The sequence below is a fragment of the Ambystoma mexicanum genome, chromosome 12, assembly GCF_040938575.1.
Source record: "Ambystoma mexicanum isolate Mex_15411 chromosome 12, UKY_AmexF1_1, whole genome shotgun sequence".
Taxonomy (NCBI): Eukaryota; Metazoa; Chordata; class Amphibia; order Caudata; family Ambystomatidae; genus Ambystoma; species Ambystoma mexicanum.
This window is the reverse complement of record NC_090936.1, coordinates 48,355,897-48,375,331: the sequence shown is the minus strand read 5'-3', so window position 1 is coordinate 48,375,331 and position 19,435 is coordinate 48,355,897. Positions and strand designations below refer to the sequence as shown.

Genomic DNA, 19,435 nt, shown 5'->3' with positions numbered 1-19,435 from the left:
ATAATGTGTTTGCCGCTCTATGATCAAATGCCCGGATGAATTGTGTCTATGATTGTAATGTAGGTGTTTTGTGCTGTGTGCCACGTAGCATCATGTTTTTGTATACCCTCGGTATGGGATGCTGTGATTTACGGCCTCTCCCAGGGTTTGTGCAGTGCCACGTGTTGGTGGCAGAGGGTACACCCGCCTGATTCATGGAACGTTTTCCTATGGGATTGCACCATTATAAAACACTTCCATGCATCAGGCCCATAATGTCACGGTCTAAACCAAAGGGGTGCACAGCTTCCCATGCCCCAGTTTTCACAGCAACTCAAAGTGCGTTGCTCCGGAGAGCACATAGGCGGGGGTCCGGTAACACCCAGCCCCATAGCAGCCCAGTCCTGGTTTTAAAACTTTGTTTTCCTAAGTGGGGTTCAACCCCATACCATCCAACCCCCTCATCAACAACTTTTTTGCTCCTTTTCCACCCCCCACCTTTTATTGATCTTTCCCAGACGCCATTCTGCCCATATGGTCAAGCAATTTTTCAGTGATAGTGTCGTCATGGTCGGTTCGTCATTTTATTTCTCATTTGTCTGACCATGACATTTTGCATCAGCATTTACGCTAAAGTGCAAAAGGTTATTTTACAGTGGTTAGTCAGAAAATATTTTTTTATTTGTTTTGGTTGATCACTGAAGATATTCGTGCAAAATTGCCTGCCACCAATGAACAAATCCCATGTGCAAAATTACACAGCATCAATACACAAATCCCATGTGCAAAATTGCTGCGCAAAATTCCCTGGAACCAATATACAATTCCAATGTGCAAAACTACTCGGCACCAATACACAAATCCCATGTGCAAAATTACCCAGCATCAGTACACAAATCCCATGTGAAAAATTGCTGCGCAAAATTCCCTGGAACCAATATACAATTCCAATGTGCAAAACTACTCGGCACCAATACACAAATCCCATGTGCAAAATTGCCCAGCACAAATACACAAATCCATTGTGCAAAATTACCCGGCACCAATGCACAAATCCTATGTGCAAAATTTCCCAGCATCAATGTACAAATCCCATGTGCAAAACTACCTGGCACCAATACACAAATCCCATGTGCAAAATTACCTGGCACCAATACACAAATCCCATGTGCAAAATTGTCCAGCACAAATACACAAATCCCATGTGCAAAATTGCCCAGCATGAATATATAAATCCCATGTGCAAAATTACCCAGCACTAATACACAAATCTCATGTGCAAAATTGCCTGGACCAATATACAAATCACATATGAAAAATGTCCCTGCACCAATACAGAAATCTCATGTGCAAAATGCACGGCACCAATACCAAAATCCCATGTGCAAAATTTGCTGGTACCAATCTAAAAATCCCATGTTCAAAATTGCCCAACACAAATACACAAATCCCACGTGCAAAATTGCCCAGCACCCATAACAAATGCAACATTGCCAAGCACCAATACACAGGTCCCATGTGAAAAATTGCCTAGCACCAAAACCCAAATCCCACGTGCAAAATTGCCCGGGACCAATATCCAAATCCCATATGCAAAATGTCCCGGCACCAATACAGAAATCTCATGTGCAAAATTGCCGGCACCAATACCCAAATCTCATGTGCAAAATTTGACGGGACCAATCTAAAAATCCCATGTGCAAAATTTCCCAACAGCAATACACAACTCCCATGTGCAAAATTACCCAGCACCAATACATAAATCCCATGTGCGAAATTACTCGGCACCAATACACAAATCCCATGTACACAATTGTGCAGCACAAATACACTAATCCCATGTGCAAAATTACCCAGCACCAATACACAAATCCCATGTGCAAAATTGCCTGGCACCAATATACAAATCCCATGTGCAAAATTTCCTAGCACCAATACACGAATCCCATGAGCAAAATGACTGGCACCAATACACAAATCCCATGTTCAAAATTACCTGGCAGCGGTAAAATATTTGCTGATATCTGTGTAAAACTGCCAATCACAGATGCCAAATTGCCTGACAACTGTGCAATTTAGTTACTGTTAATGTTAAAGGATATTTGTGCTGTGCACTATCACAACCAGAGTGGTCCCGTCGTGCTCTGGCGGATCTGAAAAGGAACGGGGATGGGAGGTGAGTTAGTGGGAACGAGCGGGAAAAGTGCAAGAGAGCAGTGACGTGCTGTTGGCAGCTTCAGTTCATTAACACCGCTCGCTGAGCTTGGGGGTGCTTTCTGGTCTGTAGCCGCTGTGTGCTGTTGTGCGAAGCTATGTATGGTTTGTTTTGTTGTGCTTTAGGCTTGTGGTTGTGTTTGGTTAGAATTTGAGAGGTGTATGCAGAGGGGTGAAATTGTTAGTGGGTTGGTTATTGGCCTTGCTATGTAGAAGTGATATGTGCTAAATTTCCACGTTCTTTCTAGATGAGGTGTGTGAATATCTCTGTATTTCTATCTAGATCCGGCACTGGCCAACATTCACAATCCTCTCCATATATGATGCACACCAATATTCACAATTATATCCAAATGTGGCAATGGCCCACCTTCAAGTTCCATCTAGATGGAAGCAAGCCAGCGCTCACAATTCTATCTAAATGTGGCATTGGCTGACACCCACAATCCTGTCTAGATTCGACGCAGGCCCATGTTCACCAATTCTAAGTGTGCTACTTGATATCATTCACAAATCTGTCTGGGTTCAGCGCAGGCTAATGTTCACAATGCTATCTAAATGTGGTACATGCCAATATTCACAGTTCTAAGTGTGGCACCAGGGATCCGATACTAAACGCCCACAATACTCTCAACAGGGAAAACAATTTACTTATCACTTGTGACAACCTGTCTCCAGATTCCACCCAACAGCACACTTTGGGCCTAATTCACAGAAATGTTTTATAATGGCAAAACCACATTGGACAAAGCTCTGTAAATGACACCCTTTCAACCATATAGACAATAGAGACTGGATTTTTTGGGATGCCCAATGAAACCAAGGATGGACCCTTCCATAGAGACTGCAGGTTGCTCTAATAAACACAGGTCTTACCTTAATTTCCAGAACATTGTTGTTGCCCATGGAAACCACGTATGGCCTCTCCGAAGCTTCGAACACAGGGTCGCTCACATAGAGGAACTCAAACTCTGCTGAGGTGACCCCGTCCAGGATGAAAAGGACGTGTGCCGTAATCGGTGTCTGCAGGTTAAGAGCTTTCAGAGAAGGGGTTGAGCAGCAGCCGATTTCCGTATCAGAGTAATGCTTACAGGCCTGCAATGAAAGGGCCGAGACCAATGAACAAGGCACAGGAAGAGCACACAAATAAAAAGAGACAGGTAATCAGCCCCCAAATCTATGACCATTGAGACATAGGTTACAGGCAGTGCTGGAAATGGAAAACATTTAAAATGTATTGGGGGAACTGTCACCTCTTAGGAGGTGCGGGGCTGTGGGAAGGATGGGGCGTGGCCAAAGGGCGGGGCCTCCAGCCTGGTTACAAAACACAAATCTCTTCATAGAACCCAATCCTAAGTGATTTGCATAAAAGCAAAGAGCATTATGGGAACATCATAATGTCCACAATTTTAAATGTTAAACATGTTTTATAGTGATTCACTAAGAAGCCCTTTTAAGTGAATAATGGACTCTTCTGTTTTAATTGGTCACAAAAGTCATCCTAATAATGAGATGTAAATTGCAGGACATATATACTAGTTTGGACAAATGTAACACTGTATGTGAGGATTTGGCAGTTTCTCGCTGAGGACCTGGGACAGTCATGTTCTAGCCCCTGGGTGAGTCATGTGACGTGCCCTATGTCTGGGGTAAGGAGTGCTGTTCGGCCCATTCCCTGCACTGGTTGCAGAGGTAAGATTCTATTGTTTTTTTGATCTCTTCTGCATCATAAGGAAATTAGTCTTGACCCACCACAGTTACGGAGCTGCCCAACCCGATCAGCTACGCTGTCTGCACAGGGAACTAAAAATTGTGGCTTTCCACAGCCAGAGCAAATCTCTGTACAATGGTTGACCCAACCATTCCTAGGAAATAGTGGTATCGGCTAAGGTGTAAAGTGTAGTGTAACAACCACAGGGGTATGATTCAGGTATAATCATTCTGTTTAAAAAATATAATATATCTGTTCTCAAAATTCTCAGTGGCATAATTATTATTGGAAGGAAAAAACACCTCGAGGGACACCGCTTTGTAACACACACACACTATTGGGACCATCAGATAGACAATCACTCTCTACTTTCAGTAAAAATATATTTTATTATTCAAAATGGAAAATTTTAAAACAAACAATACCACACATATATGTTTAAAAGATCATCCAATCATAAAGTGCTTAAGGGGTTAAAGTGCAAGAGTGCTAAAGGGCAAATTCAATTGACATCTTTATGTTCAATCTATATCTAATTCCCACATGTAATTCAACCATTGGTTATATAAAAACATGACCGATCTGTTCTGGGATAAAGTGAAATCATCCATCCAATGTGTATGTGTTTTTTTTATATCAGCATCAATGGGATGGAAATGACAGATGACAAGTTCTTCAAAACATAAGACTCGGTCACCAGTCTGTAAAGTACTGGTTATTGCGAGAAATAAAACAGTATTAGCGTCACTTATAGAGGATACCCCTCAAGGATTCCCCTTTCATTGATTACACTGTTCCTGGGTGCCTCACCTATCCCAACACTGTTCCTGCATGACTCCCTTACTTCCTCCACAACAATACTGTTCCTGGATGCCTCACCCTAACCCTATCCAGTAATACTGTTCCTGGATGCCTCACCCTAACCCTATCCAGTAATACTGTTCCTGGATGCCTCACCCTAACCCTATCCAGTAATACTGTTCCTGGATGCCTCACCCTAACCCTATCCAGTAATACTGTTCCTGGATGCCTCACCCTAACCCTATCCAGTAATACTGTTCCTGGGTGCCTCACTGACCTCCTCACAACAATACAGTTCCTGGGGGCCTTAGGAGGACATGCAGGAAGGAAATACAGATGGCTACAAGGAGGCCATACAGGGTAGGAAGGGAAAGGCAGACCCAGCTTGAATTAACTTGGTGGTGGATCTATGATCCCAGCAAAGCTATATTCATGTGAGTTCTCTAAATGTTCTGGTAAATTCCTTGGTCTGTACCAGCAATCCCCTCCCTTGCCTTCTTCCGCGACGTACATGTAAGGTACCAATTGTAGACAGAAAGAAAGAGAAATGTGAAATAATTCAGAAGCAGGTTTTCTTCCCGGATACTAACAGATGGTATAATTTAGCAGTCCAGTAGTGATTCCTTATATCTGTAAGGGTATTAAAATATCTCCAATGATGAGTAGTAGGGTCCTACGGGACACCCGTCCAATCTTACGTCTCACTGGGAGCCATCTTGATTTTTCGGGCCTTCGATCGTTAAGCTAATTTGATTGGTGAACATTAATTGCACTTGTTATCTACTGTGGACCGCTAATGCCTTTTAAATGAATAGCCGCGGCGTTCCTAACAATGTTGGCAGCTATCCGCTCAAAGTGGTTTATACGAGCGATCCTTCTGCAGGCGGGCGGCGGAAGGAGAGGCTTTTAGGTAAAGATACAAATCTAATAAGATCCTTTCGAGGTGATGCAATGCGACCGATTGGTGGGGTCAGGAGAAATCGAATTTGGGGTGACCTTATTTCTATGTGATTTGACATGACATTCTTAGCTCACGATTGGTTTTAGCAGCTGAAAAAATACGATGTCTTTAGATTTCGAGAAATATTGAACGACCAATCTATTCGACAAAGCCGTAATTCGACTGGCCGATCACCCAACTAAGATGCTGCCACGCGGCCAGCACCTTCAATGATGATTCGATCAGTCTCTGTTTTAGAGCACAAACTGAACACGTGGCTATGCTAACATTGTACTCCACACCCCCTGAGTGAAAGGAATTGAACCTCCACTGGACAAACGCCAATTGATTGCTACAGAAATCAAGGCGGCATTGAATGCACTCATTCCATAAAAATCAGCGGCGCTACAACGGGTGCAGGGTGCTGTTCTCCAGTGGCACCTACCACTAAGTACAGGGGGTCTGCAATCTTTGGCTTTCCAGATGATTTGAACTACAACTCCCATTAGCCATAGTGAGGAAAGCAAACGGTGAGGGAGCATTGTAGTCCAAAACATTTGGCAAACCCGTGCAAAAGGAGACAATTAGGCAAGCACCAAGGAGTAAGTGCCTCAACATAATTAAGTAATCTTTTATAATGTGCGTAACTCCAGGGACTAGTCTCTTAAGCTCAGGACCAGGACTCAAACTTGTGTTGCTCTGCGTTGCATTGCTTCCAAGACAAGCACGTTGTACTTGAGCAATCCTGCCAACCCGGTCACATAATATTTAACAATTATTTTGCGTTACAACATTTTTGTCATACGTTATGGTGTGTTTGAGAGGAACACGGCATCATCTTCCGCAACAAGCCTGCGTTACCCACGTTCCACGTTGTGCGGTGTCCACTTCCGCCATCTTTGTTTTAGTGCACTTTTTCTCCTCACATGATCCGGGCAGCAAGCGTCTCCTCCCTCGCTAGCTCGCCTTTCCCACTGCACACCAGCATCTCTCTGCCTCAACTCTTTCTTCAAACCCTCCACGATGGAGCACCAGCCAGAGCGCGTCCCCTCCCGCGTCCAACCGCTCAACTCTCCCTCTCTCTGTTTTCATCATCGCACGCTGCAACGCACTCCTGCCTGCCACAATGCTCCTTTTCTTGCCCATATTTTGCAACTTGATTAGCACCCGCACTCTCTCTGGTCGTGTGGTGAGTAGTAAGGGTGGCAGTGGCCTGCGGCAAGCTGTTCTCTGTGGTGTTTGGCCGCCACCCTGGTAATGCCTGGTAATGCCCTTGCCATGCTTGAATCAATACCTCAGGACTGCAAGCTGATACCACACGGCGCGGCCCTTAAGCAGCGCCGTTCTCGCCAAATGAAAACAGACCCTTCTGATCATTTAGCAATGCCATTCATGACACATTGACGTATACAGCAAGACAGGGTAAGCCTACTATGCCAGAAGGAGGGACGCAGATAACCAAACTCCCACCTTTCAAAGACGCTTCTTTAAACCTTACTGCCAGTATTGCACATGGCACTGCCCACCAGTCTCAGGAGAGGCCTTCAGTGGTCCACAAAGCCACAAAAAGGTTCAACAATGCAATTATGACCTATTTCTCACAGCCTTAAATTGAATATCCTTATCCAAGGTCAATGACGTTTCATGATATAACAAGTGCCAATGGGGGGAACTTGGACGTCATGCACCGGAGCAAGAAGAACTCAAACAGGAAACAGCTACATATGGTGCGGTAAACTTCCTAATCGCCTCTTTAGCGCTTATATTCAGACTAAGTGCATATCGCCGAGCTGGCATGAAAGTATTATAGTTCCTACTTATGAGAAAGGATCTAGGTCTGACCCAAAACATTATAGACTACTGGCAATGCTCGATGCTCCGGCTAAAATATTTGCCAGAGTTCTACCTAGAGAATTAACTACTTGGGCTGAAGAAGATACCTTGATACCTGCATATCACTGGATTTTTAAAAGGAGCTTGCACTTTACCAATACACTCACATTAGTAGATATTATTGAGTATATTTGGATAATGCGGAAGCAAAAGTCTTATGCCTCCTTGGTTCACTTAACGCAGCCTTCAACACCATCTCTAGGGAGAGGCTGCGGCAGAAGCTCCATGATTGGGGTTTTCCTGTGGTGCTGCTCAGAAGGATTATGGTGCTGTATTCATCCAACGCAGGTGTTGCAGCTCCTTATTATAACACCAGGGCTGGATTGAAAGAAGGATGTATTTTAGCCGCTCTACTTTGTAATCTTTATTTAGCAGCCACATTAGTGAGTACCACTTGCAGGCCCCTTATATTAGGGCCACATAGACAATTGTGGCTAGAACACACTGAAAACTTGTTTTTGCCTGATGCTACCCCATGGGGTCTCCCATTGCTTATGTTTTTCAGCATTTGTATAGCGCCTTTTACCATTGGCATGATTCCAAAGCACTGTGGGTTGAACGCCCACAGTGACCACAGCACAGGTCAGTAGAGAGAGTGATGTGGTAAATTGTGCTTGGCTGCACTCTGTATGTGTGCAGCCAGTGTGCAATAGGTGGTGTGTAGCTACATACTAGTGCTAGGTGTGATGTGCTGGTTGTGTAAGATCAGTAGAATGTGTTCAGAAAGGTTATCTACATTCTGGCAGCGCTGGTGTTTGAGAGTGACGTTATGTGTGCAGCTAGGCCGAATGAATTGAGGGGTGCAGCTGCATTCTATTGTTTGTCAGTGCAGAAGGAAGAGTTAGCATAGTGGTGTGTTTGAGTGCCTGTGTGTTTTCCAGCGGTACCTTGTTCCTGTTGAGCTTTCAGTGCTTGTTGAGGGGGTGGTATCTCCCTTTTTCTTGTTGGGTCAGATTGTTTTGGCAAAGACTGACGCATGGCGACAGGCAGAGCAGTCTCAAAACTCCGATTTTTACTGTATGGGTGCTAGCGACGTCCTTGGTCGGCCGTTCTGCTAAATGGAATCCCTGATAGGTAGTGTTACTAGGACATTCCCAGATAGTTGGGATTAACAAAGACTATGTGCTAGAATGTTCCGTGCTATATCATTCTCCTCAGTGTTTTCCAGATGTGTAGGATTAGCCAGCAAGGGCAATTCCTGGGCTGATAGCGTAGTGCATAATTGCAGGCCAATGATCATGTTCATAAGTGCTTTTGGTGCTTCGGTTGCTAATTCTGCTATATAGATTACTGGGGGATAGTTCTGCTATATACATTCACTGGTGGGTGTGATTAGCAGAATAACTGCTAGACAGCCCACCGGTATCTAGGTCTGCTCTTGGATTCCCAGGTGTGTAGGATTACCAGGCATTCCTTCTTGGGCTGATTGCGTAGTACATAACTGCATGTACCCTTGATCAAGCTCATGAGTGCTATTGGTTCTTGCGTTATGAGTCTAGAATAATTGGCCTGATTAATGGCGATAGATCTAGGCCTCAGAGCATACAGAATTCCTGTGGATGAGTTGATGAATAACTTCCGTCAAGTACATGGGTGCCGCTATGATTCAGGTTTCAAGTCTGGGAAAAGGCTCCTGGTAGTTGGTTTAGATATTATCAGGCCTGGGGATCTATGACAGGATCCGTAATCAGTGGGGTACCACGGCAGGTGTCAGTCCTCGTGGTTGGTCGGGTGATTCATTGCATTCCCTTATGTGTTATTAGCCGAAGAGCCAGGTCTTGAGTGCCTTCCGGAAAGCCATGTAGTCTTCGCTGGGTCTAATGCAGGGAGACAGTGAGTTCCACAAAGTTGGCACCAGGTTTGAGTAGGCTGACCCACCGATCCTGGCCGAATAGGAGGTAGGGATCACCAGGAGGAGGGCAGTGCTTGACCTAAGGGTGCGAGTCAGGTGGTAAGGCATAATCTTTTCTTGTAGGAATTTGGGGCCTGCTTGGTGCACCGCTCGGTGGGTAATACATAGGAATTTGAAGGTGGCCCTGCGTCCAATTCAAACAAACTTAATATCAACATTAAAAAGACCAAAGTCATGATATTAATCCAGGGTTGACAAATCCTAACAAGAAATGTACTCTGTCGATTAGTGGTAAAAGAAAGGAACAAGTATCGACCTATAGCTGGGCCTTAACTTTTGATGAGCATCTAACATGGAACCATCAAGCGTTGCACCTTGAAACAAAGGTGTCCCAATTAACAGCGGTGATAAAAAGATTTGCCAAGGAGAACCTTGGCTATACATTGAGCCTCGTTATGAGTGTGGCGGTCTGGAAATAAAGGTGCTGGTAGCAACGTACAGGCACCCTTTCCTGACCGACAAACTATAAGTATGCTGGTAGGGGCACTGAACTACCAACAGGCTGGATCTCCTAAGAGTTCAAGTCCCTACCGGCATGTTTTTCACTGAAGCACCGGCTTGCTTCAGTGTATCCATTCCCATGGAGTCCTACATGACTCAATGGAAATGGGGATTTACCGTATCGCTGCTGCTTCTCATATCCCGGTAGCACCGGGATGTCAGGTGGCGGAAACTGTTGGGTTGGTGGCAACCCGCTGGTAGCTCCCACGGGTTACCGCCGACCTGGTAATGAGGGCCATTGACTTCTATACTCCAGTTATACAAAACTAAAATACGCTTGGTTAAACTTTATGGCTCCAAAATATGGGAACATTCTCATTCCGCGGTATCTAACTCTATTCCTACCCGCCTCTCACGTTGACACACTCTCTAGCGCTTCTCACTTTACCTTTTTATGTCTTTATGTGAATATGTTTCTGCCAGTGCTTTGAGGCCCGCGGCAAGTTGGCGCTTTATAAAAATTCTATAGAATAGAGTATAATAGAATAGAATATTAAAATTGGAATGAAAGTGTATAAAAAGCCTTTTAGCCTTCTGTTAACTGTGTCAATTCAATATGTTCAGCTTAAATTTTGGATGCAATCCATATTTAATCAAATCCTAGTCAATAGGCTTAATTTTATGTTAAAAATGTTGTTGGCACCCGTAAGGTCTCTGTTGCATTTCAATGCTTTTTCATAACAGAATGAGTTATTGGCTGGTAAATACCTGCTTATACAAAAACTGCACGTAGATTTGGTGTATTGGTTTGAGCGATTTGGTGTTTATCCAACTAAATACTGCCATAATAATCGTACCTGTCACTTTAAATCTATGATCTATGAGGTCGCCCTTGAACAATCACTCCACTAAAGCAGCCACTGGTGACTATGTTCAATTTTTTTTAACACAGCTAGACTTGGCTCCTATGCTGTATTGTACAACAGTATTATATGCATAAGTACATCCGTACCAAATTTAATTTGCTCAACACTATGGAGGTTCTAGGAATTCCACAGTCAATATCAATAAACATGCAGGCTTTGTGGGGATTTATTTATTTATTTATTTGCATTTGTTAAGCGCACTTGCAGCCCATGAGGCATCGAGGCGCTGTTACAGAGGAAACACAGATTAAGATTAGGTTTTTTCTTTGTCTTAGTTACGTATTTATAACGCGCTTAAACACTCGGAGGTTTCTAAGCGCGGACCCGGGGATCGAACCAGTTGTTGCTTTGTGTCGTCCTGCTTCCAAGACGCGCACGCTGCCGCTGTGCTATCCTCCCGGCCTATTGAGATCCTAATGTTGTTTCGGCAGAATATGTAGAGGGGAATAATATTACCAGGATTTATCATCTGATCAAAATGTGGGAAAGAATTGAAAAATGTCTTTTGTTTATTACGTTATTGATTGAACTTGTTTTATCTGATGAAATATTTATTGAAACTTTTTCCCTTTTTAGACGTTAAGATGATATCTATGGAATTTGTATCTGTGATTGGATTTTCATATGTACAAAAAGATTTTACAAAACTCAATTGTACGATGAAATAAATAAATACAATATTCTTCTCCACAAACAACTACATATATCCCCGTAAGAGGCTTAAACGTCTGTCTAATAAGTTAAGTAGAAGCACTGAAAATAGAGTATTATAACCAGTTATATCATGATCATGTCATACATGCCAAATAACTAATGGTCACCCAAGCTACTAGACTGCAGACCATGCCAGACACTATTGTTCTTTGATGAAGTATAGGATTTTTACCGTAACAGAAAATGTTCACTGTTGTGAGTCCTATCACATCAAGGAAAGTAATTTAAATACACTGGGGATCATTACGACTTCAGTGGTAGTGGTAAGAACAGGTGGTAATAAAGTTAGCAGCTGTTTTACCAATTCTCTGCGTAATGGGTTTGCAAACCCCAACACAGAAAAATCGTCAGCATGTGCGTGTCTCGATTACCGTGAAAAGACGTTCAGTAAGACTTGTAATTGTGTCAACGGTACTAGCATTTGCAGTAATACCGCCATCCTCCAATGATATTCAACGGGACTTGAAAATGGGGAATTATGATAATCTCGTGAATAGGCTTTAGCGCCACTGGTAATCCCGTTGATAACCGTAATTGTGTTTGGTGGACGTAGAACTACTAATACTGCGGCACACTTAATGAGGCCCCCTGTGGTTTATCGAGCAAGTGATTTGTATTCAGTGTCCAGGGTCATGTATCGTGCCCCATTGGGTACAAACATTTGGGGAATAATAGAATGTCGACTGAGCTGCCATTAACTCAATCACTGACCACAAGAAGTAATGACGGAAACATTGAAAACACATTGCTGTTGAGGTCACTCACCATGGTGTAGTTTCGTTTTATTTGGGGGACTGTTACCATCATGCGTAGCACGGAGGCAGAGGTCAAGTGTTTCCCGTGCGCTGTAATTGAACTTCCGCCACTAGTGGGGGATAAACAAGGTAACACAGAAACAAGTGTGTTTACAGAATGACAAACCAACCGAAACTATGATGACACAAGACAAATCAGCATCTAACTGAGGGCTCTGCAACAGGTGGCTCGCCAGATGTTTTGAACTACGACTGCCATGATCCCTCACCATTGACTATGCTGGCTATGGACAATTGGGAGTTGTAGTCCAAGAAATGTGGAGGGTCAAAGGTTACAGAACCCTGACATAACATATTACATTCAACTTGGTATGACATAACATATCACAATCTGACTTAACATAACACAATCGGACATAAAATGAGGTGACAAAATACCACACGTATTCTTACTCTTCTACATCACTTCGCTCTGTCGTCATAGCATCCATTTTTTTTTTAAATCTCTCTGTTTCCTTTCAGCGTTTATTTGTACAAAATGGGAAAAACGGAACTGCAGGTCTCTTAGTTGGGTCTTTAAGTTGCCAATCATGCATAGTGGATCAGCGGGTACGCAAAGTAACCGAAGGGAGGGGTTGATAAAGGAATTGAATTCATGTTTAAGTTGTTTACATGGCTGCAGGCCCGGACTTCTTGTCCAACACACAGCTGCAGGAGCTTCCCATTACAGGCATCCACGTGCTGAGGTTTTTTTTCTCATGCAATCAAATGTGGAAATTTACGAGTTACAACTTATTTTTTGAAATAGCAAAACATGTGTGTGGATAAATACATGTCAAATTTCCAGAGAAATGAATGTGAATAAATACAGATGGAAATGGGGTAAAAGCAAATACCATAAAACCAGGGCCACTAATAATGTAATGTGACATGGTTACATGTCTTTATACCAAAATATTTTGAAAAGAATGAACATATAGCGAATATTTCAGAACACATTTCTTTTTTGGGGGGGGGGGCCCTCCCCACACCTCCGTTCCCCACCCTTAAAAACCCACCCAAACCTTTTCCCAAAAATATTTAACCCTTTACCCCACCCTTAAATGCATTCTCTATAAAAAATGTCTGTTATAAAATATTCGAATATATGTTCATGCTTCAGAAAATATTCGATATAAAGACTGCATACCATGTAACATGACACAAAACATACTGATATGAGACACCACAACTTTACATTACCAAATAAAACTTGACATGGCATAATGTACCGTGGCATTCCATAAACATAACATACCGTCACCGTGCCTATATTTATTTATTTATTTATTTTTTGGATTTGTAAAGCGCACTAGCAGCCCAGAGGCATCGAGGCGCACATCACACGTAATGCACAGCTGAACCAAAGAGCCCTTTTCTTTAATTAAAAGTGTGATATGTGGTTATGCAGCCCCCCGTGACCCCCGCTCCCCAACACAGTCACCACCATGCCTCTGCTTTCGCGAAGTAGTCACACGACTGGAAACGATATCAGTGACCTACGACATGGTGTTATCTCCATCAAGACAGGACTGCACAGTACACACAGCATGCAAGTACCTCAGAAAAGACTTGGCAGGCTGGATTTCAAAGACACTGGGGTCGACCTTGTAGGCGAAGCGAACACCTGCTTCGCGAACGGCCGAATCCACTTTCATTGTAATGGGGAAATCCGCCGCCGTCGCCTGTGGGGGGGCGTGACACTCCAAAGCGCTCTCGGAAAACCTGGAAGAGAAAAAGCGAAGAGACGTGTTGCTGCCTGCCGGCTCTGTAATCCCTAAACACACAGGGAGTGCAAGAAATCCAGGCTAATGTGCTTTCAGCTGCTGTCCGCGAGCTCCGGTTTCTGGCTCAGCCAATCCATGGCCGTGCCAACGTTTCATACAAGTGAACTTTGTTTTAATGAAATAACTCACTTTAAAGAGAAAAAAACACACACACGAAGCCACAGTGCACTGTACTGTTATCTGACCAGTTCTTGCATCTGTGCCAGTGTCCTTAAATTGCATGAAACACTATCCTTCCAGAATTATCCTGCTGCCTCACAATGTGTTTTCACATCAACGATTTGCCTTTAAATATTCCTGTCTTTTTATTACTAAGCATTTGTCATTGTGTGATTTTCCCTTATCAATGGATATTTTAATAGAGAATATAAATAGAATAATTAATTACTCTCATGCACAGTCCCTCTCTTTCTTTTTGCTTCTCTCATTGTCACTCTCGGTCTCCCTCAGCCTCACTCCCTCTCTGCGCGAGAGAGGCGCGTTGTCAGGAGTGCGCGCGTGCGATAGAACTCCCCTCCGCCATTACTAAAAGCATCTCAACCAGGGAGAAACACAGACAATCTTAAAGAGGGGAGGGAAGAGGCTGAGTGTTCACATTATATAATAATGTATTTCTTATATAGTGCTACACACCCATAGGCCTCAAAGCCATGAAATAACAGAAGTCATTATTATCCCACAGAGTGGTACTCACTTTATCAACCTCAGAAGGATGAAAGGCTGAGTTGACACTGCTGGGATTTCAACCTGCCACAGCAGGCTGTGCACATATATCAGGGGTGAGCGCTTAGCTCACTGTGCTATCTGACCAGCTTGTACTAACATTGAAAAGTGACTCATTTCAAAATTGCACAATGCTCATCTGTAATGGTCACTTCCAGGATATATATATCGTAGCATTACTAAGAAGCTGCATTGGTCTTTCTGAGCAAAGCACATTTTCAACACCTAGAAAAAAAATACATTATTTTCTGATAGAAGGTTAGCATTTCAGGATGGACAGTCAGTTACATTCCTCACTCTTTCCAAATATCCCTTTGGACAAACAGAACCAGGGAAGGTGACAAATAGAACAAAGGAGGGTTCTTCACTGCTTTGCATGAAATAAAAATGCATTTTGGGAACATAAAAACGAACACAGATCCTTATATTTGACACACATGGCTGTGATAAAAGGCTTGTATGCCTGAAGTACACAATGCCTACTGGGCATGGTGCTCATTCAATTTTTCCCAACACTAACCCTAACACTAAATTGTTTTTAATGAAGAACCATATATTCTCATTCTGACAGGCTTAGGATAGGGATGTGCGGATAAAATGGCTGTGGCATCCATCACTTCTTTGTTGTCTAAAGGGGTTTGTTTTGGGGGAATTTCAGAAGAGGAGTGCTTTAGTCTCAGTGTGACTATGCCCAGACCACAATGCATACTCGTGATGCATTCCTGTGTGGCTCTGATGAGGAGGTGAGGGCTACTATGCGCTGCTGTGTTCATTATCTGTGTGTTAGCAGCTGCCATGGCTTATTCTGCTCCCAATAACTCCTTGTGTAGCTCAGGCTGACCCTGCACACACTTAGCAGTCAAAGGGCTTCAAAGACTTGGAAATCCACCAGCCAGGGGATTTCCCGGGGGAGGGAGGGGGGGGGAAGACATCACCGGCAGTTATAGGACCGCAAATTTGCATGTAGTCGGCAACTTGGTGCAACGGCGTGCGGGGGGTGTGTGGAGGCGCGCGCAGCGCAGAACAGTGGAAACATTGGCTAGCATGTACTGCATATACTAAAGTCAAGTAAGAAGGAGTTTTCAGCCTTCCAGTTGCATTCCAGTAGTCCATCACTGCCCCTACTCCACCCCTCTATAATCATCCAGGTTGTAGTAGCACTCAAAAGGCAGAGCAACACAACTAGGATGGGAGAACGAAATGCCGTCCCATCCTGTGAGTGTGTCAAACGTCAGAGCAAAGAATGTGCGTGTGCCTCCTACCTTGGAGCACAATCTCACTAATTTGGTGCACATCTTGCAAGTGGGAGCATGGGAATCCCCTGCCTGTGTGTGGGCTGCAGACCCCGGATCACATGCTCACTTCTTCAGTGTGAAACTCTGGCCAAGGCTCTTTGGGCAAGCATTCAGGATGGGTCTCACACCTATAAACAGTGTGATATATTGAGTGGGCACCTCACTCCTTGGAGCATAGTATCAACCGTTGCTGGTAATCTCACAACTGAATGTACAGTTTCACTCTTGGTCATCTCAGGGACCCCATGTATATTAATGGAGTCAGTCTCCCATCTGGGAAGACAATTATATTTCTGTTAAAACACTCTGAATTGTCACTCCAGTTTTCTCGATCTATAGATCCATACCATATTCATTCAATGTTTGTGCAGCGGTGATAACTTGTGTCTGAGAGAGCTCATTCTTTCATTCAGGAGAGATAACGGGGTAACAACCCCCTGTATGTGTGGATCAGGCTCATTTTACCCCATGGCCCCTCCAGAAGGAGTGAGCAGATTTTAAGACCCTGCTGATTCTGCTATCCGACAGGCTCGATCCTTCTATCCCTTGCCCCATCACGGCTCCCAACTTCCTGAGTGGCAGCTTATGGACGGCAGGCAGCTCCGGACATGCCTGTTGCCAATTGAATGTAGCCAGATCTACTATTTACACACTGGGAGAGAGCCATGAATCCACATTGGTGGTGAAGAAGCACTCAACATACAGAACACAATGGCATAGTGTTGCAGTCCTGCTGAGAAATGACAATTCTGAGGATGTGAACAGTAGGCTGGATCAGTGCTGCCCCATAAAAGGTGTCGAAGCCTCTGTGAGAAGTGGCAGTACTGTCCCAACAGTGAGAAGTGTAGTATTTTCACATTAACTATGCTTAAGAACTTTGGGTTATTGAATAGTGCTACTACATTCTGAGTAATTCCATCCCTTTAAATATATCAGCTCTTGTATAACCACGACAGTGTTGAGTTATTCTGATGACAGACTTGCTCAATATTTCTGGTTCTGTATCATTAAATGTACTTCACATCTTTAGAGTATCGGAAAGATAGCTCAGGGGCAATGTGCTCGCCTTGGAAGCAAGACGACACAGAGCAACATAGGTCGATCCCTCGGTCCGCGCAACACAGGTTCGCTCCCTCGGTCCGCGCTTAGAAACCTCTGGGTAGTACACACATTATAAATAACCAATACAAATAACAATAAATATATCTGTTGAGAAGTGCTGGGGCCTTGTCAATAAGAGTGTAGCAGCTCAACTGAGAAGTGCTGATGTTGTCCCATCAAAAGTATAGCAGCCCCACTAAGATGAACTAGCATTGCCTCAACAAAAGCATAGTATTATCGCTGAGAAGATTCAACACTTACAGAAGCCCTGTTACAGCAGTACTGTCCCATCACGAGTATAGCCAGCTAACTGAGGAGTACCAGCATTGCCCCATTTCAAATATGTTAGCCCCACTAGAAAGTGCTGGTTCATACGCCTCCCCTCCCCACACGTAGCATTCACCCTCACCACGTGCACACTCAGAGACATGCAAACAGTCTCATTTACCCTCTCCCTGCCCGCTCCCTCGCTTTGCATCTGTACCTCCATTTCTAAAAATCCTTCTGGGTTGGGTGTACATCTACATCTGTTCACCCTTCTTGCCAAGAGGGGTGCACAGATGTACAAATACACCAAACTCAAAACAATTTTTAGAAATTGAGGGACAGACTTGCTTTGCATCTGTGCCTCCATTTCTAAAAATCCTTCTGGATTGGGTGTACCTCTACATCTGTTCACCCCTCTTGCCAAGAGGGGTGGTCAGATGTACAAATACACCAAACCCAAAATAATTTTTAGAAATTGAGGGACAGACTTGCTTTGCATCTGTGCCTCCATTTCTAAAAATCGTTTTGGGTTGGGTGCACCTCTACATCTGTGCACCCCTCTTGCCAACAGGGGTGCAGAGATGTACAAATACACCCAACCCAAAACGATTTTTAGAAATTGAGGGACAGATGCAAAGCAAGACCCTCTTGCTTTGCATCTGTCCCTCCATTTCTAAACATCGTTTTTCCCCGGCTTTTACCGGGGCCGCCAGAGAGAGACACAGTATGGATGGAACAGAGGGCCATCCATACTGCGTCTCTTCTCTACGGCCCAGGGGGGGGCACAGCCCCGACTTCATTCTGCGGGGGGGGGCGGGCCCCGCAGCCCCCTGTACTCGGCGCCCCTGCCACCAGCTGGGGGCCATCTCATACATCCTTCCTTGCTTCACTCTGCTAAACGCCCGGGGCCCCACTGAGCTGGTCCTGGTGTGGACTTTGAGGCAAGGTTGGCCCCTGCAAAGGCATCCAGTCACGTGACTGCACGCCACTGGTCCTTACTGGACTTAACTGGCAACTGGCTTTTTTTCTGCCAAGTTGAAAACTCCCGAGCACTATCTACAAGGGATACAAGGCGGACTTGTCAGTCCAACATTTTCAAGAAGATTTGATCTAAAGCCGCCATGAGCCTTCCAGGCAGCAGCCGCCTATTTTTCTAGGCCAGCAGGCTGTTCAGCTCAGTCACTCGTGAAGCGGAATAATGTTACGGTTGATTGGCCACGTGATTCCCTAGTTAGCCAAGCAATGCAATTTAGCCTGGGAAAATATTTATATGGACATGAAGTCTGTTTACTAAAGTTTCTGCTGAAACATGGCTGCCGTCATCCTTATTAGGGAGAAAGCAGCCCTGGTGGGCGCTCTGATCGCCTACAATTTATATTGTTCCAATTCCATCTATTCTGGACTGACCCCCCCCAACCCCCCCCCTCCCCATCCCCCTGCCTCCCCTTCAGCCAGCCCAGGGCGCAGACAGAACCACGTGGGACGAATCCACAGAAACAGTGAACCAACCTCCTCTGCACAGTTTTCCTTACATTAGCTGCTGGTGTCAGGTGCTGTTAGGGAAAACCACAACTCCCATGATCCCTCACCATTGACTATTCTTGCTAGGGCGGTTGGGAGTTGTAGTGCAAAACATCTGGATGGCCAAAGGTTGCAGACCCATGACCTTCACGCAGATTCTGGGACTGATATAAAGCAGTCAAGGTTGTCTGGGCCGTCCAGTCCCTTGGTGTAGCATCCGAGGGGGTTATGCTTTCCGGGTCCAGTGCTAGAAGACAGAACGCCCTGCTACTGTCTAGAAGACTCCAGGAAGACCTAAGCTTTGAATCAATGAATGCCTCGGTTTGAAACAGCCTCCATCCTTAGCCTTCTAGTGACTAGAGACCAGCCAGAGTGCTCTGTACAAGTGTGAGTGGGCACAGTATAAAAGCATAGTA

General features: G+C 44.4%; 1 protein-coding gene across 1 annotated transcript in view; it reads right to left on the bottom strand.

The window, feature by feature from the left end:
• The window catches only part of MET (MET proto-oncogene, receptor tyrosine kinase), a 281,825-nt gene that overhangs the window by 65,541 nt on the left and 196,849 nt on the right, over positions 1-19,435 (bottom strand). Inside the window, exons 9-11 of the mRNA XM_069627931.1 lie at positions 13,886-14,050; positions 12,297-12,396; positions 3,070-3,288 (exon numbers count right to left, since the gene is read on the bottom strand). Of these exons, the coding sequence (XP_069484032.1) occupies positions 3,070-3,288; positions 12,297-12,396; positions 13,886-14,050 (484 nt within the window). The remainder of the gene's footprint in view (positions 1-3,069; positions 3,289-12,296; positions 12,397-13,885; positions 14,051-19,435) is intronic.